This window comes from Zosterops lateralis (genome assembly GCF_965231275.1).
Source record: "Zosterops lateralis genome assembly, chromosome: W".
NCBI lineage: Eukaryota > Metazoa > Chordata > Aves > Passeriformes > Zosteropidae > Zosterops > Zosterops lateralis.
Genome location: NC_139801.1, coordinates 16,353,569 through 16,378,221, shown reverse-complemented (window position 1 = coordinate 16,378,221; position 24,653 = coordinate 16,353,569). Strand labels below are relative to the sequence as shown.

At 43.6% G+C, this 24,653-nt stretch overlaps 1 protein-coding gene across 1 annotated transcript in view; it reads left to right on the top strand.

Moving 5' to 3' along the window:
* Positions 1 to 6,680: 6,680 nt before the first annotated feature.
* Positions 6,681 to 24,653, top strand: part of LOC310922318 (ubiquitin-conjugating enzyme E2 R2) — a 177,489-nt gene continuing 159,516 nt past the window's right edge. The window contains exon 1 of the mRNA XM_083882785.1: positions 6,681 to 6,899. Within this exon, the coding sequence (XP_083738911.1) occupies positions 6,723 to 6,899 (177 nt within the window). The 5' untranslated portion in view covers positions 6,681 to 6,722. The remainder of the gene's footprint in view (positions 6,900 to 24,653) is intronic.

The following is a 24,653-nucleotide window of genomic DNA, read 5'->3' as shown; positions in this document are numbered from 1 at the left end:
GTAACAAATTATTAACTCGGGTGGGGAGACAGCTGAAGTCTTGTCCAATCACTTGGGATCCTTACTGGAACTTTCCAGACTTTTGGGAGAGACCCCCAAAGTGACAGACAAGACCCAGGGGCTGTATAACTTATGATTGACATATAACTGGGGTTAGGGTAAAACCAATAAGGGTAGAACATGGGTGACATGAGGCAAACCATTACAACTTATAAAAAAGAATATAAAACAAGGAACAAATACATACATAACACTGATAAACCCAAAAACACACCACTACAGGCAGGAACCTCAGAGGGGGCTGCCCAGGCTTCAAAGTGCTCTGTTGCTTTGACAGTTTTTATTTTCAGTGATCATCAGATACTTTTGTAGGAGAGGGGGGAAAAAGTTGGGGGGGAAAAGACTAATATTCTCTCTAAATGCAGACCTGATGGAAAATTTTTAGTCTGTCTTATTGAAAACACCGTGGCTTGCTTTACTTTCTGCCTTGCATGATTACCTCTTTCATTAACATTTGAGACAGGCAGCAGGCAGGGAGAAGTCCTAAATAGCTCTAAACTTTGCTTCTCCCATCTTTCCCAGCATTAGGCTGGTTCAGACAAAGCCAGTACTGGGGGCTGGCTGCAAGGGAAGATGTTTCAATTACCATAGGAATAAGGGTGCAGGAATAAGGCAGTGCAATCCCCAAAGGGCTCAGCTTCTGTACATTGAATCAACCCAACATTTTCCTCCAATCCTGAGCAAAGCCATGTTTGACCATGGTGTGAGCTGGGATCCTGTGTTAACAGATCAGGTTCTTGCTGGCTGGTGTCAGCTGGAAAAGGTCACAGTGTGACCCTCCAGGTTGGATGCATTATTAGACTCATTAGTAATGGAAAAAGGTCATGTGGAGGGGCAGCTGTAAGCAAGTGCTGGGGTTGGAGCATTTGGGAATGATTGTGGCCATGATGTTAAACTTGGGTATTTGGGAGGTGGGGATGGAGGTGTGAATGGGGCTGATAAGGTTTGGGTGTTACATGCGGTCGTGGGTTGGAGACAGAATTGCAACTTGAGTCCAGTGATCATGAAACAAATAGCCAAGAGTTTATTACGGCAGGTCTTTTTATAGGGGATTTGAATTTCCCGGGTTTAGACCGCTGATTCGTCTGGGTCTTAACACCACTCAACTCCTTGATCAATGATACGTTTGCAATTAGGATCGAATGGGGTTGGCTGAGGGTCCCTTGTGTGTGTTCAAATCCATCCTATCATCGCTCACCCAGGGACTTGTTTATCAAACTGGGAGAGCCAAATTGGGTTTCTTATTATGGCCAGATTTATCTGTCCAGCTACAGACCAGCTGTACTGTGACATTTGAGGACCAGGGAGTAGTAATGAAGCATGGGCAGCTGGGACCAAGATGTTGGGATTGGGAAGAATTGAGATGAAGCCAAATGTCCTGGTTTAGGGCAAATTTGGGAGGAAACCTCTGAATAGGGTTCCTCTGGGAAGCAAACCCAAACAGCCCCTCCCCCCAGCCAGTCTGGGAAAAGAACTTCCTCAAAGAAAAGTGGAAAAAACTATTTATTTAACAAACAAAATGCCCACAAACATTAGGAATGAATAATATGAAACAATAAAACCTCGCCGCTCTGAAGAGAGATGGCAAAATTGAGAGAAGTCCTTGCTGGAAGTTAGCTCAGCTCTCTCAGTCTCTTATCAGTCCCAGTCCCTTTGGCGCTGGAAAATGCTGAGGTCCAGGCCCCGGTGGGCCATGGGCGCAAGATCCCGGTTCTCCCCTGGGTTATTCAGTCCAGAGCAGATTTAAACAGTCCCAAGAAAAAAAGGAAAAAAAAAAAAAAAACAACAGTCCAGGAAGCTTCTTTGCCTTGGCTAGCTAAACTAACTAAAAGCAAAAAGAAAAACCTCTCTCTGGCTACTGTCTGTGCATCCGACGAATAACACCACCCCAAGGAAAAAGAAAGTGCAGAGGAGTGAACGCTGTTTTTCAAAACAAACTGTGCGCTTCTTTCCCTGCTTCGCTCTCAGAATCAGTCTTAAAGGTACAGAACACAACATGCAGTACACATAGAATTGATGATTGGGGATACAAGCATCATAGTCACCCTAGGACACCAAAGATTCATTACTGACTGTTGCATTGTATCCCCACTGTTGGGGGTTATGTTTGCTTTTTTTTTTACTTTAAAGATTTTTTTCCCCATGAGTTACCAAGGAGACTAGATGTTGGATACTTAAGGGTACTTGACCAAAACAAAGAGATAGCCAAAGTTTTTGTTTTTCTTATCTGTTGTAACTCCAGAAGGGAGGGGTAAACTGCCTTCCCTGATAACAAGCCAGCTGTTAAAAACCGGGTGGGGTATTGTTTCTTATCTCTGCTTAGTCTTTCACTCTCCCCATGAGAATATCTTTTGTTAATGCACCATCAAAGCTCACCAATAGCATGACACATTTCATCATCCTATTGTGAGATGCTCTACTAGAAAGCAGATGAGCAACCATTTCCACCTAGATAAAAAAGAGCCACAGGTACCACCAGGCACTCCGGTGTTTCCCATGAGACTCTCAAAGGAAGACTGGACCCATTTCGGGACCCCTGGCTCCACAGGACCATCATCTCTGCTTCCAACAGGACCACATCTGCCAATCCAGGAGGGCTGACTTTGGATTGTTTCCAGTGCCCTGATTAACAGGGCATCAGGTTGTATTTTTCTGACTCTGTCAGAGGTTTTGTTTGTTTGTTTTTTTTCTGGGATTCCTTGTTTGTGTGTTTGCTTATTTTGTACTATAACATTTGTATTTTTAATATCTCTAGTAAAGAACTGCTATACCTATTCCCAAAAATCTTTGCCTGACAGCCTTTTAATTGCAAATTTATAATAATTTGAAAAAGAGAGGGGAGGGCTTGCATTCCAAGAGAAGCTCCAATCTTCCTTGGCAGATACCTGTCTATTCAAACCAAAACACCCACATCCAAGCAAATGTTTCCAAATAAGGAAAAGGGTTTCAGTTTCACCTCAGAACTTTTAAGGGAAAAGCACCAGAAACTTCTGTGTTTCCTTCACTGTAATTGGCCCAGTGCCAGCACAGGGGCACCGGTTGGATCTTTGGGATGTTTCTCAAAACCTGTAGCTGTTTCTATTGGGCAGCAAGCCAAAAAACCCTCCTAAAATATTAAGTACATAAGAAAGAGCACAGAGGTACTCAGGGCTTTTGGGGGTGCCTTAGCCATGTGTAAGGGGCTTCCCTGCACCTGTGCATGGCTTTGTTTTTGTTTTGTATTGCTTGTTATTTTCTCTTTAATTAAAACCTTTTGTTTTTCAAAGCACACCTGATCAGCCATCTTGCAATTATTATTAAGCCATTTCTGGGAGGTTGCAGGTCAGCCCTCAGAGCATGATGAACCCTCATGGAGCTGATAACACCCTGGCCCCATGCAAAATTTCGTCAACTGACCTGTCATGGGGCTGAGTTGGATGTGCTGGGCAGAGGTGAAGAGCTTTTTCTCTCCTGGAGAGAGCACTGCTGAAATCATCATATCTGCAACCCTTCCAGATGTGGCTCAGATGAGATGGTTGGTCAAACACAATGGTGATGGAAGTACTTGCTACCCAGGAAGCCTGGCACCTAAGTAGGAGCACAGCTCCCAGCCCACATATCCTGCCAGTCAACCTGATCCTGTATTGACAATACATTATGTCCATCAACCCAAGACAATTTAAGAAGGATGTTAAAGTATGTGAAAGTACGTGAATGCATCCAGGAGAAGGCAACAAAGCTGGTGAAAGGGCTGGAAGGAATGCCCTAAGAGGATCAGCTGAGGGCTCTGGGTTCATCTACTTTGGAGAAAAGAAGGCTGAGGGATGACCTCATGGCTCTCTGCAGCTTCCTGAGGAGGGGAAGTGGAGAGGGAGGTACTGAGCTCTTCTCCCTGGTATACAGCAGGATCTGTGGGAATGGTTCAAAACTGCATCAGAGGAGGTTTAGATGTGACGTTCAGAAGCATTTATTTGCAGAGAAGGTGGACAGACATTGGAACAGGCTTCCTAGTGTGGAAACTCTAAAAATCCCCTCAGGGAAACTTTCAGGCTTTGCCCGGGGAAGATTTACCATAGGGGTTCTCTGCCTAGGCTGAAAGACTTCCTTTATCGTGTCTTGCAGAACTACTGCCAATTTACCCTGGATTGCTTCCTTCATTGGTCACTTAACCCTGCCCTCCTCAATTGTCATCCCTCATACCCCTCTATAGGTTGCCTTGCCCTTTGTACCACCCCTGTGCCCTCAGATCATTTGCCACTGACCCCACACAACCCCTGAGCAGCACATGGTTGGTGTCTTCTGTCCATGATCCTTTCGGCATGCTGAAATAAACCTTGCTGGGAAATATCATACAGGAGGCCCTTCCTGTCTTTTCTCTGCTGAGGCATATGTGTGTGCATGGACTTAAAATGGCTGTTCCTGTGGCCTGTTCTGAGCGGCTTCTGAAGGAGACGCTTTGAGAAGGTAGCAGCATTTTACAACCCTGCCACAATGCTACATCCTAGAGAGGTGGTTGATGCTCCATGTCTGTCAGTGTTTAAGAGGCATTTGGGTATCAAAATGCTTTAAGTTTATGTCAGCCCTGAAGTGCTCAGGCAGTTGGACTAGATGACCATTGTAGGTCCCTTCCAAATGAACTATTCTAGTATATGCCATTCTATTCTATTCTAAGGCATAAATCAAAAGAATACGGGTCTGAGCTCCTACCAGAAAAAACACCCAGCGCAGTACAGCCTGGCTTCTAATGAGCTCCTCCAACAAACAGCATTTCGGCCATGCAAGTGTTTGTGATCCAGCCCGCGGGCTGAGGATGTGAGAGTAGAATTAAGCAACTGTAAATCTGAGCTCACTCCAGGGTGGCAATCTCTAAAGTAAACACTCCTCAATCCCTCTCTATATAGCAGCATCTCAGGGTCTTTTACCATTTCATCCCTGGATTCCATGTAATCCAATGCCACAGATTTATACTAAGGCATTACGTGATTTTCACTTTTTTTCACCCCCAATTTTATTTGGCTGCAAGTCCACAGACAACAGAGATTTCCTTCAAATAACTCTGACATTTTGGGGGACATTACAATTAGTTTAGAACTCATCACAGCCTATTAGTTTTTTAAATTAATCCTGCTAGAACCACATTAATTCTTTATTAAGAAATAGGCATCAGCTTTTCTGTCAGGGCTATTACATCCTTATTACTTCTGTCCTGGCTGAGATAAGATGTCCAGCTTGCAACTACATCTCCATGCCAGATATTTATTATACAGCTGGGGGGTCCTTTGTGCTGCCAAGTCAGGTGCATGCATTAGCATTTCCAGAAGTGAGACCCAGAGTCACACCATCTGGGGTTGTGTTATGCTATTTGTCCTCCTCCTGAATGATAAATGAAAAAATAAAGTTATTTATTTTTACAATAAATAATATAGTTAATAATAGCACTTGTTAAAGACTGAATAAGGAATAGGATATCACAAACATGGTCTGAGGTGCTTGCTCACATTCACAGGTTGATGTACCTTGCCAACTGCATAAAGATTTTCCTCACTTAATTGTATCCAAAAATGGGAGGAAGGATTGAAACTGCATTTTCTGCCTGTAGTGCATCACACATCCGTGGAGCCAAGTGGAAACAACACCAGTGGGAGAGAGATAACTGCCTGTTCCTCTCCTACTGGAAAGAAATGAGAAGGGGATGTCTTTACAAACAGTTGGCCTGATGGTAGATAACGCCATATATGGAGAGGTGAAAGAAGCAATGGGGGAAACCATAAATTCCATAAGAATTCCACTAATTGACACAGACTGTTACTCAAGACTGTGCTAAATCTCTGGATTTAGAGAAAAAGAAGAGACACAAAGTAAAAGAAAGATGGGGGGGGGGGGGGGGGGGGGGAAGATACATTTGAAGAGGTCTTAGGTATTAGGTGTCTAATAAGCCTGTACCTCTCAAGTACCTCAGCCAATGGGGAAAGAGAGAGGGAAATGCGGCCAGGAAATTAGGATAAGAAGGAGGCTGCATCCCCTAAAAATTTGAGAGACCCCAGGGGAAATGCCCCATGGCCTCTCCCTTTATTTAAATAAAGTTACAGGACTCCTCTGTCTTCTTTTTGGACATAAACTTCTGGTGTTTGTGGATTAATTTTCCTGACACTGCTGCTTGGGGGTTGCTGCAGGATTTTTAGGGGAGCCTGGGTTATGCAAGGTCGCCCCTCAAAATCCATCCTTTGTACAAAAGCTGCTCTTTTTTTGACCGTGAATGTCTATCAGTGCAGCAGCACGGACTGGCCGTGCCCCACTCGTGACCCCCACAGGACACCACCCCCTCCATCCCACTCATAGCTCTCCACCCAGCTTTTCTTCCGCCTCACACGACATGTGGACCTGCCCCGTAAGGGCTGGTGCAACGCCAGGAACCACACACCCACGCACTCCACAAACGGTGTGGCGGAGAGCGCTGCCCCTTTAAGTGCGCCGGTAAGGGCGGGGCGGAGCTTGCCGTGCGGCGGGGCGCGGCGTGGTGTGGCGCAGCGCGCCGCGCTGAGGTCAGATGCGAGTGGGCGCCGTCACAAAAGGAAGTGGTGGCCGCGACGCCTGTCAGCGCGGGGCGGGGGGGCCTGTGGGGCAGCGCGACGGCGGCGGGGCAGCGGCAGCAGCAGCCTGGGCGGCGGGGGCCGCGCCGCGCCATGGCCCAGCAGCAGATGAGCAGCTCACAGAAGGCGCTGATGCTGGAGCTGAAGTCGCTGCAGGAGGAGCCAGTGGAGGGCTTCCGCATCACCCTGGTCGACGAGTCTGACCTCTACAACTGGGAGGTGGCGATCTTCGGGCCCCCCAACACGCTCTACGAGGGCGGTTACTTCAAGGTACGGCTTTTCCCCATTCCACTGGCGGATCGGGCCTCCCGCCGCCGCGGATGTCCCCGCGAGCTGCCGCCGGGGCCTGCACCACTCCCCTCGCCGCCTGCCGAGCCTCTGTCGGCTTCGGAGGGGCCGCGGCGGGCCTTGCGGTCACTGTCAGCTCCTCCACCCTCCGCGGGAGGGGGCCGGGGTCTACGGAAGGAGGGAAGGCAGGGCGGCTCGGCGCCCGTAGATAATGCCCTGCGAGCTGCCCTTCCCCGCCCGCTGCCGGCCGCTGGGAGACGATCTGCAGGGCAGGCTGGCTGGGGGCCTGCAGGGCCTCTTCTCTCAGAATGCCCTCTGGGGAGAGGAGGCCATGTTATAGCTGTCTCTATTATGTTATTTCTCAATTTCAACCCCAAAGAAACGCAGGTACCTCATGGTAGAGAGCAAATTCTTCCCTTTCCATCTCCAGGTTTGTTCTCTTGGCTCTAGTTGTGTATATTTATTTCAAAGGGGTTTCCCTCGATAGCTTTGTTTGTCGTGTAGGAGCATCCTGTGTAGGATGACTAACTCAAGATAAAAGCTGTGAGGTATTTTTTCAAAACTTCGTGGACTTCATAACTGTTTTTCATGATTTTTTTCCTCTCTCGTTTCCTTTTCTTCCTCTCCAAATTTCTAGAGGGCAGCCTTCAAAGGGTTACAGCAACACATAATTGGTGAAGGTAGATAAATTAAAAGCATTTATCTCTGAGTCTTCCTGTTAATCCAAAAATGCATTTGTGGTTCTCTTGTAAATACATTAAGCAAGAAATCTGGCACTGCTGCCTCAGAAAAGGGGGGGAAACCTAAATTCTCAAAACAATTGGAGGAGGAATTGCATGTTTTTTTCTTAAAGGAAGCAATTGAAATGCCATAGTGCCTGCAGAAGATATGTTGCATCGGACAGACCCCTTTGCACTTGATGTCTACTTGGTCTCTAGCAGAATAATGTCCCCTTCAGCTCCCTTCTCCCAGGAGTTATTGTTTTAATAGTGGCTCCTGAGTTTCTCATTTCATGCCCTTTGATTTCTGTCAAACCGAAATAAATTTTTGGATGATTTCTTTGCTTGGCTGACATGCATCTTGCTCTCTCTGGGTGTCCTGGATTCAACTGAGATGGAGTTAATTTCTTCTCAGTAGCTGTTACAGTGCTGTGTTTTGGATTCAGAATGAGAATGGTGTTAATAACACACCAGTGTGTTAGTTTTTTGCAAAGTTGTGTTTATCCTAAGTCAAGGACTTTTTTTCCTTGTCTCATGCTCTGCCAGTGAGGAGGTTCGCAAAAGAAACTGGGAGGGATCATAGCTGGGAGAGGTGATCCAAACTGACCAAAGAGATATTCCATACCTTAGAATGTTATGCCCAGTATATAAACTGTGGGGAGTTACCCAGAAGGGTGGCCAATCTGGGTTCAGGAAGGGGGGGGGGGGGGGGGGGGCTGTCTAGCATTGGTCAGCAGGTGGTGAGCAACTGTATTGTGCATCACTTTTTTCCCTTTTTATAGCATGTGGAATAATAGATTTGTGTTCGGTTTGGCTTCATTATTTAGAAAGAAGGGAAGGCTTTGGCACAAGGCTTGCTTTTTGTAATGAGTTGGTGGACATGCTCATGTAGGTGTGATAGGTATATTCTTAGACTCGCCTCTATTATTACTTATTCAGGAAGTTGCTCTAGTCTTGGGTTGGTAATTGGGCCATTTTTACATCTGAATGGTTTGACAGCCTCTTCCTGCACTTACATTACTCATCCATTTTTTTTTTTTCAAAGAAATCACAATGGATCAAAATATTTTTGCTTGGAGACTATGTGTTTGTAATTGTTCTTGGAAAGAAGTTAAAACGACCTATGAGTTAGTCTGGGGATGTGTATTAACAAGTATAGACTTAAGGCAAGGTTGCCTTACCTCAGTTTTATGAATGTGATATCTCTTTTGGTATTTTATGTCCTTGAAGTGTTGTACCTTTCTTGTAAATCCTTCTGACTAGTCCTGTGATGCTTATTTTGAGAGTTGGGAGATGAAGGTCTCGTGATGCCTTCACCCCTCCACAGCAGAGGAATTCTCTTCAAACATCATGGCTGAAGTCTCTCATATGTTGTTTCTGTCTCACCTTCCCTCCATGAGGAGCTGCACATGGTGGGTTTTGTTTTGGTTGTGTTTGATCTTTGGTTATGCATCTTAGATTCTAAAAAGTGATTTTTTAGACCCTTGTTCTGTCACTAGGGAGAAGGAGTCCTATGGTCCTGAGAAGTGATGTTGTTGACTTACTTTGTATTGGGCCTTCAGGCAAACTTTTAGATGTTAAACTTGGCTTGCTGAATCATTTAGAAATAAAATAAAGTTGGGTATTAATCTTGTGGGGTGACTTCTATTATATATTCATAGTATATGCAAGGTGAGCAGTAGTTCAGCATCTGATTTGTTTTTCAGATTTCTTGACTTGATGAAATATTTAGCTTCATCTTGTTTTGTCTTTAGTTTCCTAAGATTAGGTAAACAGGATTAGAAATACGCAATCCATAACTTCTTTAAACTTTGTGGCAATGAAAGTTTGGGAATTTTCTTCCACTTGAGGTGTGGTTTGAGTGTAGAAACTGGAAGGGAAGTACAAAGGCTTCTAGTTAAGTTAAAGTATAAATATTTTGAGAAAAGCCTGTGTTTAATGTGACCTTAATAAAGTGTTAGTGCTAGTTGGTTTGGAATACAAATGCTTGATTTGTGCTCGTGAAACACTTGGACCTTTTGGCAGGTTGTTTTTCTTGAATAAATATGACCTTTATCTCTGGGTTGTTGAACTAGCTGAATAAACTGAAATGAGGGAAGTGTTCTCTTTGTACCTTTTTGACAGGAGCTACTGTTGTTAAAGGCTGGTTCAACATGTCAACAGATTCTGCTTTCAGTTGCTAATCTTGCAACCAGTATTTGATACATTGAAGCAGAAAACCTGTCCCCCTGAATGTTTGTTTAAATGGTAGATTATCAGTATCTTAGTGCTGTCTACAATAAAGGTTGGGGACTTCTTAAAAATTCAAGCACAGCATCTAAGCATATTTTATAAATTAATATAGCATGCTCAGGTTTACTGCAGTACTTCATAGTTTAGGATCTCCTAGCTAGATGGAAAGGGCAGCAGTCTTCAGAAGCAACCACTTTGTGGAGAGCAGCTTGTATCAGTGAGGGATAGGAGCAGTCCTGAACTGCAAGCCTCCCTCATGCAATCAGCTAAAAGTGTACATCTGCAGTGAAGGTTGTCATAAGCCCAGATGTTTCTGAATGGCTGTCCTTATCCCTGTTAATCTTTGCCTTATCTAGTGACTTTATGTAGCTATTCATTATGACTGGGAATAATATTTTGGGCAACCCTTTGCTCAGGTTCCAGATCACCACGCTCAAGGAAGGAGTTATTTCATATACTGATGACCTCCCATTCTTGTGCTGGAAGCCAATATTTCAGGGAAGGTGCAAGTGAGAAATTATATAAACTTCATTATTAAATGTGTAGTGCTGCCCAGAAGCACAGTTTGACCAAGTTTGCTGTGTCAAGGAAACAAGAAGAATGAACTGCACTGTTAGAGTTTGGTAGTTCTTAGGACAATTTATTTCACAAGGTATTTTTGCTATATGAAGGAGCAAATCTTGAAACGAATGGGGGAGGGAGGAACCCAAGCATTATGCTTAGTTTTTGCTAGTAATTTGGGGGCTAAATACTTGCTAAAGCATTGCTTTCCCTGCTTTTTGTAACTTGTTAACTGTGTGCTGCTTAGAGTTCTGTATTGTTGGATCTCAGTTTCTTCCAAGTGATTTGTTTTGATTTCAAAGCAACTTGAAATATGTGAGAATATTTTTTTTTTCAGAGCAGTGGATTGATATGGAACTTACAGATAACTGATGACAAGTATGAGCACCGTGTTTAAAAGTTTTGATCTTATAGGATGCTTTCTAGAGAGCTTAAAATTAAGCAAATAGAAGTTGTAACTGGTAGAACACAACTCCACAATAATATTTCTTGGTGCCAAGGAACAAATGTGTGGTACTCTGAGCATAAAAGCTGCCTTCTGCAAGCCTCTGCATTGCAAGGTGCTACAAAGGTTCTCTCTCAGTGTAATTAAGCTTCTGTTTTTGTTTTCTTTAGGTATTGTTGATGCTAGTAAGCAACCTGCCTATCTGTAGGATAGGATCACCTATTGTTGGCTATCTCCAATGTGAAAGAGATATGAAGCTGTCTGTAGGCAGGAAGGCAAGAAACATCTCATGTTGGTTCATGGATCATAAGCATACTTTATGATATCTAACTCTTAGGCCTGGGGAATACTTGATTGACCCTCACTCTGCTGTTGCATGTAGGTTTTTGGATGGTTGGGTCTGTGGAACCCACAGAACCCCCTAGACTGTAGACTCTTTTGGACATTTGCCTGGCTTCAGGAGGCAACAGGCAAGGTAATGATGGTAGCCAGCTTCTAACCCTTCCCCTAGGACTCCTCTGATCCAAGTAGGGATATTGCATATGCTAAGAAGCACAGAGAATGGTTTCCACTTCTAATACTGTGTGAGAATAGAAGATTGTGTGCACTTAGGTCTTGTTGTATGGCAAGAGGAGACACTGCCTCTGCCATGAGGATAAAAATAGAAAGCTTTCCTTTTGGAAAGACTGAGCACTGTCAGTTTGCATAATTCATTGTTTGGCTCTATTTCCATGAGCCTGCACAGAGTGATCCTTGGATAACGTAAAATAAAACATGACTTTTTCTTGGATGGAAATGTGAAGAATTGTGCCTCTTGAGTTTTCTTGCAAGAAACCTCTGTTCAAGAGATAATAACTAAAAGCACGTGCATAGCTTTAGATCTGGTTTATATTATGGGAATTAATGGAAGCTTTTGACTCTATAGTGTTAGAAGGGTGTTCTTAATATTTTGTTTGCCTGGTAAATCCTTCAGATCTCTGCTATTGCAGTGATGTTCTGCCAGTGTCTGAGTGTGGGACCACATCTGTAACTTCTCAAAAGCTCAAACATGCTTTTACCTTGCTGTTTCTGAAGTCATGTTTACACTGCCTGTTATTTTACATAGTGATATATTCACACTGAGTGTTTTCTTTTAAATAACACTTTAGTTGTAATCCATGATGCTCGTTTTACATCTAGAGGGTAGGAAATGCCAGAAAAAATGCTTGCAGAACTTTATTCTGTTCTTTGACATCCAGCTTGGCTGCGTAGTTTATGGCCATCATCAGATAGTCATACTACTAATGTGTAGTATAGGCTAAGCAGCAGAGATATTATCTTGAACTGAAGTGTAACTGAGTTAGTTGGAAATGTAGCAGTTACAGATGGACTGCAGTGTGGCTGGACTAGAGGTCATGTGACTAATAATATAGCATGTCCTTTTATAATTTGGGCTGTGTGTCATCAGATGTGTGCATATACATGCATGTACACAAAATTAGCTTCCTATTTCCAGAGTGCTACTTCATTTTTTAAAACTTTAGTGTTTTATCCAGCATTTTGAGATAGAAGAATTGCAATTACTAAGCTGTTGTGGTAGTGACTGAATAAGAATATCTCATCTCACCAGATCAGTTTAATAGTAATTTGGCACTGTGTACCTTCCCCTGAAGCACTAGTAGCCAAGACGAGCCAAATTGATTGCCTATCTCCTCATTTTCTGAAATATTTTAAATGCATAAATATCTGCCCTAAGTGGCCTACAAATAGGAGAAAAATTATAAAGCTACTGAATTGGGATGCATGTATGATATTTTGGAATCTTGCTTGACTTGAAGAAATGTGACCTTCAGACTTTCTGAATGTTTGGGATTTTTTAATTGAGGCCATCACATGGAAAACAAGGGGAATGTAAAAGGGCTGTCTTAAGTGGGTGACACTTTCAGATACTGTAGTATTTGTTAATCCCAGAGAAGGCTGCCTGGCAAGCAGGCTTTCTTACTCCTTAAGATTTTAGTACTAAAACATGACATGGTGAGTTTCCATTGGGCTGCTTTGTTTTCTTAAAATGATACAAGTAATTGAGAATATTGGGTAAAGAGCTTTTGCTTGGGAGAAGAAAGGTAAGTTGATAGCAGTAGGGACATGTTTGCAATATCTATGCGACTCTTCCCCATGTTAAGATATGTATCCTAGTTTAAGTATTTAAGGCATATGTTTTCATATTCATTATAGCAAAATATTTGGAGGTGTTAAGATGCAAAACTCTTTGCCAGAGTATTGGAACAGTCTAAGGACCAATGTTTAGTCAATTGTGCCACTTGGGTCAATTCTTGTGTGATAGACAGTGTGCAAAAATGTTTGGTTTTAAATTAATCCTTAGGCATCTCTGCAGCTAGAACCTTTTGCTGTCAGACCTAGGCAAAGGCTGTGAATAATATTCTCTTTTGCAGCACTCTCTTTGGCCTTGTCAAAACAAAAGCCATGCAATAGAGTAGCTTTGACTTAAAATGCATTCTGTGAATATCCATTTGGTCTTGCATAAAGTCTGCTTGTATAACCCTCTAATTAATGGGTATAAACTACACTGGTGTTCAAATGTTTGCTGATCTTGGCTAGAATAACTATCTGTGAAAGCACTCACCTTTATTAAAAGAATGGGCATGTTATAATGTATCAATGAAAACTGAATTTCATCTCTGTGCTCCCAATTACTTCTCTTGCAGAATATTAACTCTGCCAATACTTGTGCCACTATAGCTTAATGCCTTTCAGTGATGAGTTAAGCTTGAGAGGTTAAGGCTTCTTTTGTACTTTTTCCAGTGTCTTGTAGCTATTATCTAAATCCCTTCTAATTTGTCATTAATGTGGTAACAAAATGCCCATACACAAATGTTTGATGAAGGCTTTGTCAGTTCTTGATTATATAGCTACTTCAGTGAGATCTCTGCCTAATTTCTCATGTGGTTTGTTTGGGTTTTTTGTGACTGTAAGTTATTCAAAATGCTAAACAGAAAAAGGCATTGAAGCTCAACTTTTGTTAAAAACTTAGATTTAGGCAACAGAAGAAACATTACCATCATCCATTGAATTTGAACAGTAAGTGTCAAATGGCTGTCTGTTGAGGCAACTAGTCATGTTAACAAGTCCTCTATAGAGAATTATTTGTCAATTTTTTGTAAGACCAGTTGTCATTTAGGAATGGTATTCCCCAATCTGTTGTTCCCACTGAAACATCTCAGACCATGCACTGCTTGCTCCTTCCTCCTGTGGTGGGATGGAGAGGAGAATTGGAGGCACAAAAAGATCACGGTTGTGAAATGAACAATTTACTAGAAACAGCAATAAAATAAGAGAATGAACAGTAACAACAGCAATACTAATAGAGAGAAAAACGCCACTGCCCTCCATCCCTCCCATACATGGCATGAGGTGGTATCTAATAATATCGGGCTTGGCTATGCCCCTCCTGGCTGCTGGGAAAATTAACCTTGTCCTGGCTGCAACTAAGACATAATCTACCCCTTATTCTATACCATCTATGTCTATATACAGATCCTGCAACTTCCATATATATATATATATTTATATGTGTATATGTACACACACAAGCATGGGTATCATTCCCTTAGAAAATGGCTGTCCTTCCAAGATATCTGTTCAGTTCATTTAGTCCCTGACTGTGGGATCTATCTGTCCTAGATGTCTTCCAGAGAAGGAGAGCGGGTGTGCTATCAGCTGGTTGCTGCATCAGGAGCTCATGACTCGTGTATCTGGAGCAAGCAGTCCATTCTCATTGTCTATGGGAGTTATGGCATACAGTGGCAGTGTCATTCAGCAACCAATATTATACAATTCAACATTACAGGCTGTTCTCACTCAAAAATCAAATCCCCTTGAGGTACACATCATGTTTCCCCATCCCTCTGCATTACCCACCAAGTGAACTCGAGTCCTTGTGCAAAAACAATCCCACAGATGGGTTTGCCTTTCCTTGAGGCAGGACTAATCCAAACTCTTCCCTAACACATTCCTCATATGCATGTGGATGTTTTGATTGAGCAGGGCCAGCTCGATTGGTGGAGCCTCTAGTGTTAACTAACCAGGTGGCCTTCACTAAATGTAGATCCTAGTGTTTGAAGGTCCCACCACCTATTGCTTTCAATGTGGTCCATTGTACTGTTCCATCTTGCTATTTTACTCCTAAAAAGTGAATTTCCTGGGCAGATCCCTTGACCTAACTTTGCTTTATGGCAAAACTGGCCTTCAGAAGGGTATGGATTATCTTCTCCACTTTCTCAAAAACATGCACTGCTCTGTTGTCCCATATGATGATGTCATCAGTGTATTACAAGTGGTCAGTACCTGCTGTTCTTTGATCCTCTGAGATCAATGTTTTCATTGGGTAGGGCCAGTTCGATGGGTAGAGCCTCTAGCGTTAACTAACCAGGTGGCCTTCGCTAAATGTAGATCCCAATGTTTGAAGGTCCCACCACACTTTGCTTTCAATGTGGTTTTTACCAGTCCATTGCACTGTTCAATTTTCCCAGAGGCTGGTGCATAATAGGGAATATGATACACCCACTCAATTCCGTGCTCTCTGGCCCAGGTGTTTTTTGAGGCTGTTTTTGAAATGAGTCCTGTTGTCTGACTCAATTCTTTCTGGGGTGCCATGTCACCACAGAACTTCCTTTTCAAGGCCCAAGATGGTGTTCCAGGCAGTGGTGTGAAGCACAGGGTATGTCTCCAGCCATCCAGTAGTTGTTCCCACCTTTGTCAGCATGCAGTTCTTGCCTTGGCAGGTTTGTGACAGTGTGATGTAATTGATTAGCCAGGTCTCTCCATATTTACATTTCAACCATTGTCCCCCATACCACAGAAGCTTTACCTGCTTGGCCTGCTTGATTGCAACACATTTCACACCTATGGAAAACTTGTGTGATAGTGTACACAGTAAAGTCCACCCCTTAATCATAAGCCCATCTATTTGTTGCATCTCATCCCTGATCACCTGAGGTGTCATGGGCCCACCAAGCCAGAAATAATTCACACTTATGTTGCCAGTCCAGATCCACTTTAATCCTGACAGCTTGATCTGCCTGACCATTGTTGCCATCTTCTTCAGTAGCCTGACTCTTGGGTATGTGGGTGTCTACATGAGGGACTTTTACAGTCAACTTCTCTACCCAGACAGCAATGTCTCGCAGACCACATGAGTTTCCCTCTGTACTGCCAATTGGTCTTTTTCCATCAGTCCAGCCACCCCCACAGAGCATTTGCTACCATCCATGAGTCAATGTAGAGGTGGAGTGCTGGCCACTTCTCACATTCAGCGATACCTAAAGCCAGCTGGACGGCTTTCAGCTCTGCAACATTGCTTGATCTACCTTGTCCCTCAATAGCTTCTGTGATGCACCAACGTAGGACTCCATACAGCAGCTTTCCATTGTTTAATGCATCCCTATGATAGAGCAGAAACCTTCAGCAAAAAGAGCACGTTGCTATTCGTTTTCAGGTAGCTGATTATATGGTGGGGCCACCTCAACATGTGTCACCTTCTCCTCCTCCTCTTCTGATGATAGTCTGAAATTTTCAGCTTTGGGCTAGTTCCAGATGACTTCCAAGATCCCTGAGCAACTTGGCTTCCCTATTGGAGCTTGCTGTGTGATCTGAACAATCCACTTACTCCACATAGCATCAGTGGAATGTTGTGTGGAAGGGACTTTCTCTTTGAACATCCAGCCCAGCAGTGGCAGTTGGGGTGTCAGGAGGAGCTGTGCTTTGGTGCCAACCATTTCTGAAGCAGCTTGAACCCCTTCATAACATGCCACTATCTCTTTTTCAGTTAGGGTGTAAAAGGCCTTGGATCCTTTGTATCCCTGACTCCAGAACCCCAGGGGCTGTCCTTGAGTCTCCCCAGATACTTTTGCCAGAGACTTCAGAAAGAACCATTCTCCCTGTCTGTAGTATAGAGCACATTTTTCACATCTTGTCCTGTCCTGACTGGCCCAAGGCTTGTTCTTGTTCAGGACCCCACCTGAAATCATTCTTCTTTCAGGTGATGTGATAAGAGAGGGTCTGCAATTAATATGACTGTAATCTGGAATATGTATCCTCCAAAATCCCACAGTGCCTAGGAAAGCCTGAGTTTCCTTCTTGCTGGTTGGTGGGGACATAGCTGCTATTTTGTTGACCATGTCCGTTGGAATCTGGCAATGGCTATCTTGCCACTTTACTCCTAAAAACTGGATTTCCTGGGCAGATCCCTTGACCTTACTTTGTTTTATGGCAAAACCAGCCTTCAGGAGGATCTCTATTATCTTTTCCCCTTTCTCAAAAACTTCCTCTCCTGTGTTGCCCCATAAAATGATGTCATCAATGTATTGCAAATGTTCTGGAGTCTCACCCTTTTCCAGTGCAGCCTGGATCAGTCCATGGCAAATCAGGGGGCTATGTTCCCATCCCTGGAGCAGGCAGTTCCAGGTGTACTGGATGCCCTTCCAGGTGAAGGCAAACTTTGGCCTGCACTCTGCTGCTAAAGGAATGCAGAAAAACACATTGGCAATGTTGATGGCAGCATCACTTTGCTGCCCTGGACTCCAGTTCGTACTGAAGTTCCAGCACATCTGGCACATCAACACTCAGTGGTGGTGTGACTTCGTTCAGGCCACGATAATCCGCTGTCAGTCTCCATTCTCACTTGGACTTACACACTGGACATATGGGGCTATTAAAGGGTGAGTGGATCTTGCTGACCACTCCCTGGATATCCAGTTCATGAATCATCTCATGGATGGGGGCCAAAAAATCCCGGTTAGCGCAGTATTGTCGACAGTGCACAGTTGTGGTAGTGATCAGTACCTCTTGTTCTTCGACCATAAGCAGTCCCACAGCAGGATACTCTGAGAGACTAGGCAAGGTATTCAGCTGCCTAATTTCCTCTGTCTACACAGCAGCTATCCCAAAAGCCCAACAATGCCCTTTTGAGCCCTTGAAATACCTTCTCCTGAGGTAATCTATGCCAAGGATACATGGGGCCTCTGGGCCAGTCACAATGATGTGTTTTTGCCATTCATTCCCAGCCAGGCTCAGTTCAGCTTCCAGTACAGTCTGCTGTTGGGATCCCCCTGTCACCCCAGAAATAGAGATGGATTCTGCCCCACTATATCTTGATGGCATCAGGGTACATTGTGCACTGGTATAAACTAAAGCCTTATACTCTTGTGGGTCTGATGTGCCAGGCCATCAGATCCACACAGTCCAATAGATCCAATTGTCTCTCCTATACCTGGCTGGAGGCAGGGCCCCTCTAGTTCTGGTCATGGTACTCGTTGCTCACTTGTAAAAATGATGAACCGCAGGTCCCTTCAAGAGGACTGGAAGTAACATCAGCACCTTCCATTCTGTCTGAGGACCTGCCCACTGGAAACTGGAGCAGCATTTATCCTTGAAGAATTTTCTGTGGTGGTTGTTCTTCTCAACTCACATACCCATGGCTGCCAGGGCAGAGGTGGGTTTTCCATCCCACTTCCTCATGGTCATGCAGGTAAAAGCACAGGTTACCTACCTCATGGTGTGTTCCCTCTCTCTCTTGAGCAGGGGCGTGCTTGCTCCGAATAACAGAGACTCTGGCCTGTACTGTGCCAAATAAGGCTGTCAAGGTTTACAAATGGTATTCCCCAATTTAATGTTTCAGCTTGTCTTGGTTTAAAAGACAGGTGTCTGCTAAAGCAGGAGCCTCCCTTGGAATAGAAAATATGACCCCCTTCCCTCCAAATTGTTATAATTTTTGAAATCAGGGGGCTTTGAGGCAAAAATATGGGAAAAGGAATAACAGTTCTTTACTAGTATGTATAACAAGGCAAACAAGCGGCAACAAACAGAACCAGAAAACCAGTAGCAGCTTTCTTGACTGCAGGCACTTTCCCCTTAGGTGTAGTTACGGTCGCAGCTGGCAGGGGTGCTGTTTGCTCCCAGTTGGACAGGGCGGGTTCCAATGATTCCCCTGTGGCTGCAGGGGGCACTGTAGCGTGGCTTTTGGCCGTCTCCTTCCACACAGTAATGGCAGTCGCAGCTGGCAGAAATGGATGGAGAAAAGGCTTCCTTACGAACTCACAGGAGGACCCAATCCTGGTGACCCCTCTGGATAGCAAATAGAGCTGTAGCAGGAACCTTAGAACAGCAAGCTCAGAAAGCAGCGATGAGTAAAGTCCCGGAGTGGTAGATGAGATGTATCAGCTGTAGCTGAAACCGTGGGACGTCCCAGCAGGGCAGGGGGGTATGAGTTACAGTGTAGCAAAGAAACCTCAGAGCAGTGGCAAAAAATGGTGGGGGTGGGGCAGAGGCAGCCCAGCTCCTGAGCAGGCCAAGGGAAAGGCTCCCTGGGAGGCAAAAGGGGTCAGTAACCTGGGGTTTTCCCCTGAGGTACCCGAGCAGATAGTGAAAGTCCTTTTTTAGTGAGTTATAGTGTTAATAAAGTCCCAGTGCAATGGCCACTCTTATGAGCATAGGTCCACTCACAGTAGACAGCAGCAGAAGACAGAACCCTGCAGTGGTGGTGAATTCTTCCCACAGCGACTGCGGCCTCCTTCCCCTCCGAATGCTGAGAGTGCAAGAGCTAGCAGTTGCCCCAGCCCCTTCTTTTTCTAGCCCAATTCTCATGGTATCTCTGCCCTTCCCAGAGAAACCCCCAGGCAAAGAGGGAGTAGCCAGCTGGACCCCTCCCCCAAGCTGTGGCCGCTTCTTTTGTCTCTCTTAAGTACCTAGTCGTTATTGTCTCCTAGCAACACATATAGGGAAAAATTCTTTGAGAGAAAGAAACAAAAGGAAGAATCTTAAACCCCAACACCATTGAAATCCCCCATGGCTCATTCACTTCCCCCCTCCTCCAAGGCAGGATGGGGAGGAGAACTGGAGACATGAAAAGGTAAAGATCACGGGTTGAGATACAAACAATTTATTAGAAACAGCAATGAAATAAGAAAGCAAACCATTACAACAATACTAATAACTGTGTACAAGACAGGCAAATAATTCACATGCAATTGCTCACCACTTGGAACTCAGTGCAACTTGACCATACACCCCAGCAAAACAGGAAAGAACATCACTCCACTTTGTGCAGTGTCGTCATTGTGCCCCTCCTGGCTGCTGCAAAAATTAACCCTGTCCTGGACAGAACCAGGACACCAGTGAACTTCTAAATGAAACTAGCCATTTTATGTTACTATGTGATCTCCATTGGAACATATGAAAATTAGAGTTCTGAGAGCAACATATGAAATTATTTCCATTTCTCAGTGTGTACCAGAAACTTGAAGGCTTATGTGCTTTAAAACTTGGCTAAGATGCTTTCTTCTTTCTGTGAGATTTAACTTTGATTTGTGTGGAAGAAGCTTGGCTGCCTTTGGCCTGAAATGCAGCAATAGTGGCACTACTGGGGGAAGCTGGATAAGTGGGCTAGACTTTATTGAGGCTATGAACATTTGGGCTTTTACACTTTGGAACTGGCTGGATTATTCTCAAAAATTTGTTAATACAGAAGTTTATTTTGATCCCCAGAGGACTAGGAGCAAAACACCAGCCATATCTCTGGTGTAAAAAATATGGTTATGCTTGGGCTGTTCAACCAGGGACCATATTTTGCCTGCAAGAGGCAATTAAGTAACATGCTGCCAATCAACAAAAGCTCTGAAAAGCCATACTGCTTAATGATCATGTCCATGAGATCACATCTAGGCTGGTTGCTGTAAGTATGTGCTGCGTTCTGTCGCAGTAGAGATCGACGCAACACTCCGAGGTTCAAGTGGCAATAGCCATCTTTATTGTTCACAGCTCATATTTATATGGTTTTCAAAAATTGCACATTTGATCCCAATTGGCAAGTAACTTGTTACCACCCACTTCACTGGCCAATAGCTGCCTGCGTACATGCTCACCAAAGATTGGCTAGCATGCGTTCCTTGCAGTTAAGTCCTTCCACTTTTCAGTGTTTCTTCCTTAAAGATGTTTACTTCCTTTCCTCATGAGTACAGGCTGATCAAGTCAAGGTCACGGTTACATGTGTCTATGAGGCCTTCAGACCAGCTGTTAGCCATCACAGTTCCCCCTTTTTGTTTTTCGACTACAAAGATGGTCTTTATCATCCTTGGGAGGGCCCTTTGCAGACAAGATAACAAACACGGCACAATGAGTGAAATGATTATGATAATACAAAAAATGATAAGCCCAGTTTGAATGAGGCTCTTCACCCAGCTTGATAAACCTAACCCTTCCAGCCAGTGATCTCTCCCAGAAATATTCTATACAACACATGCCATCAAATGCTTCACAACCATGTCCATGAACTAACAAAAGAAAATCAATAGCAGCACAATTTTGCCAGGTAGCATACCACACACTATCTACATCTAGAGCCAAAGCACTCAAAATTAAGGATGTTTCATTTACTCTTTTTGCTACAAAACAAGCCAATTTATTTAATTCAGAAACTATCAGGGGTAACATTTTGCTTTCCCGTTCCAATTCAGTCGTACATATCATGTCCTGGCGTATAATTAAAAAATACACATCCTTCTGCTGATAATGTCCTTAAAATGTCTAACTCTTGGAGTTTAAGTGAAGCAACAGGTAAATTGTCATCCCAAAGATCCCATAATTCCCTACAGAAGGTTATGGTATTACAATATCCTCTGAGAGATGTCTCAGTTTAACAGTATCTTGTGTTATTTGTGTACTTAGTGTACCATTCAAAGGTACCCCCACTAAGCGGGTGTGAAAAGGTTGTTCTGGTTGTGCCATAGATGTACAAAATCACGTCGGATTCGATGCATGGAGCAATGATACCCCAACATTGTTACTGTCCCATGGTGTCAGCTGAGGGGCCGTCAGGGAGGCATTGCTGGTTGTGATCCAGAGCAGAGTGTAGAGCAGGGCACACACATCAGGCAGGTACCCATCGAATTCCGGCATCTGTAGAAATACAAGCATACCTGCGCTCCCAAGTGACAAGGTCCCAAGGACCTTCCCACTTGTTGATAATGAGGTCCCATACCAATACCTTAGGCTTGGGCAACTGGACGTCACTAGAGGACTGCAAGGAAAAAAACTGATTTAAAATATCAGGGTTTTGGAAATTTGGCAGTATTGTGAGATGATTCAGCATATACAGAGCTTTGGCTGCCCTACTCTGCGGGATTTCACCAGACATTCCTCCTTTTTGTTTTTCAAGTATGCACTTCAAAGTGCCATGGGCACATTCAACAATGGCTTGACCCATAGGGGAATGAGGAATACCAGTAAGGTGTGACACACCCCAGAGTTGCAGAAACTGTTGAGTGATCTGCGAGACATATGCAGGGCCATTATCAGTTTTTACAGTATGAGGGATGCCTAAAACAGTGAAGGCTAGTTGCCAATCTACAATAACATCATGGCTTTTTTTCACCAGTGTGAACTTAGGCCCGCATGGTGGATGGGTCGGTGTCCACAGAAACATGTACATATTTCAGGCATCCAAATTTGGAGATGTGAGTAACATCTGTCTGCCAAACTTGTAAAGCTCGCAGACCACAGGGGTTAACAACCATCTGCAGCGGCACAGCGTCGCCTTGACAATCAGCACAAGTATTAATAATATTGCATGCCTTGGGGTTTGTTAACATAAATTGTTGTTGTAGGGCTTGAACAACTTGATGAAAAAAGGCATGTAATGTTCTCGCTTGAGCAAGCATGTCTCGCTGTGGTACTGTCCAGGCAGAGCTGGCTAACCAATCAGCTTGGGCATTATCTTCTGCTATATAGCCTGGTAAGTTTGTATGAAATCGAATATGTAAAACATAATAGCGACAAGTTCTGGCTTGAATTGTGTGCCACAATGTTTTTACCAATTCAAACAGTGCAGCATTATCAATTTCATTTAACAATGCTTGATCCAGTAGCTGTGTGATGTCTGCAACATAAGCAGAATCAGTTACAATATTTAAGGGAACATGAGGGAAATGTTGAAAAGCCATGGCTACAGCACGTAATTCAACTAGCTGAGGTGATCCACTATCATGACCCTCTAGTGTTTGCCATCCATGGTCATCTTTCCAGGTCACGATGGCTTTTCCTGTTTTCCCAGATTCATCAGTAAAAACAGTGAGACCTTTCAAGGGTGTGTGATTGTTTAGCAGTTTCAAAGACAATGCAGTGGTCCTGCTTAGTTGCAACAGTTTGTGACTGGGTAGATGATAGACAATTTGCCCCATAAAGTTTTGTAAGGCACTTTGTAGTGCTCTGCTATTTGCAAAGGACTATTCAAAATATTCTTGTTGTACAGGTATAATAATTTTTGAAGGGTCTTTAGCATTGAGTTGCAAACACCTTTGATGGCATTTAAAAATTAGTTGTGCAATTAACTCAAAAATAGGTGCTGCTTTTTTAGGTTGATGGGGCAAAAAGATCCATTTTAAAATGTGTCGTGGATCAGATCACTGAGTGTCCCATTGACCAATGATACTTGTAGGGTGTAAACCAACAATAACAATAAACACTGTAATATTAACTTCAGGACATATCAGATAAGCCTGTCGGATTGTTATGGCCTGCTATACTGTTTCAAGTGCGGGTTTTGCTTCTGGAGTTCATTTTCTTGGAGAAATTAACTCAGGGTCCCCTTTAAGAATATTGAACAAGGGTGGTAATTGTGGGGTGATTAACCCTAAATAGAGTCGTACACAGTTGATGATACCCAAAAATTTTTGTGCATCATTCAATATTTGAATTTTGATTGGAAATTGAATTGTTTGATCTAATATTTTAAGTCCCAGGTACTTCCATGGGGGTTGCTTCTGCAGCTTTTCTGGTGCAACTTGCCACCCAAACTCTTGCAGTGCTCATATCAATTTTGTCTGAATCTGCAAAAGGCCTTCTTTGATTGAGGTTGCTTTTAAAATGTCATCCATATTATGATAACAGTATGCTCCTGGGAATTGATCTCTCGCTAGTGAGTGTCTGTGCAACATACTATTGGCAAATTGTTTGGCTATTTTTCATATCCTGTGGCAGCAACTTCCACTGATAACATTCTACTGGTGCGGCATGATTAACAGAGGGCACTGTAAATGCAAACTTTGGGATATTATCAGAATGTAAGGGAATAGTGAAACAACAATTTTTCAAATCGACAATCAAAATGTCCCAGGTAGCAGGTATCATAGTTGGCAATGGCATCCCAGGCTGTAAAGCACCCATACTTTCCATAACTGCATTAATTTTCCTTAAGTCATGGAGTAATCTCCATTTACCTGATTTCTTTTTAATTACAAACATGGGAGTGTTCTATGGACTTGTTGATGGCCCAATGTCAAGTTTTTGATGTGTCTTCATTAAGGAGTATAGAAGCTGGGTAGTTGTAAAAGTCCTTTTTTGCATAGCTAAATTAGCCTCATGAAGGCAGAGTTATTTCAGTCCATGCCATTATGCAGAAAGCCTCCTAGTATAAAGTCCCCAAGTCCCATGCAGAAGCAGCAGAAGCATCTGTGATCTGTGTTCCTTTCCTTGTGGTGGTGGTGATGGTTTGCATTCTACATCAGTGCATTTTTATTCTATTTTTAACCAATCAGTTACAAACATGATTCTACTACTGCCCTATTGGACCTATCCGGATCTTAGATTGATGTGCGAAAGTGGTCGTAATTTCTTACACAAATTCTACGTACATATTCTATCTGTTCTATCTAGGAATGCTAGCAAGGCTACATCGTGTTTTTGTTATGTCTAGAACTTAGTTAACTTTGTAAAAGCTGAAGCTACTGA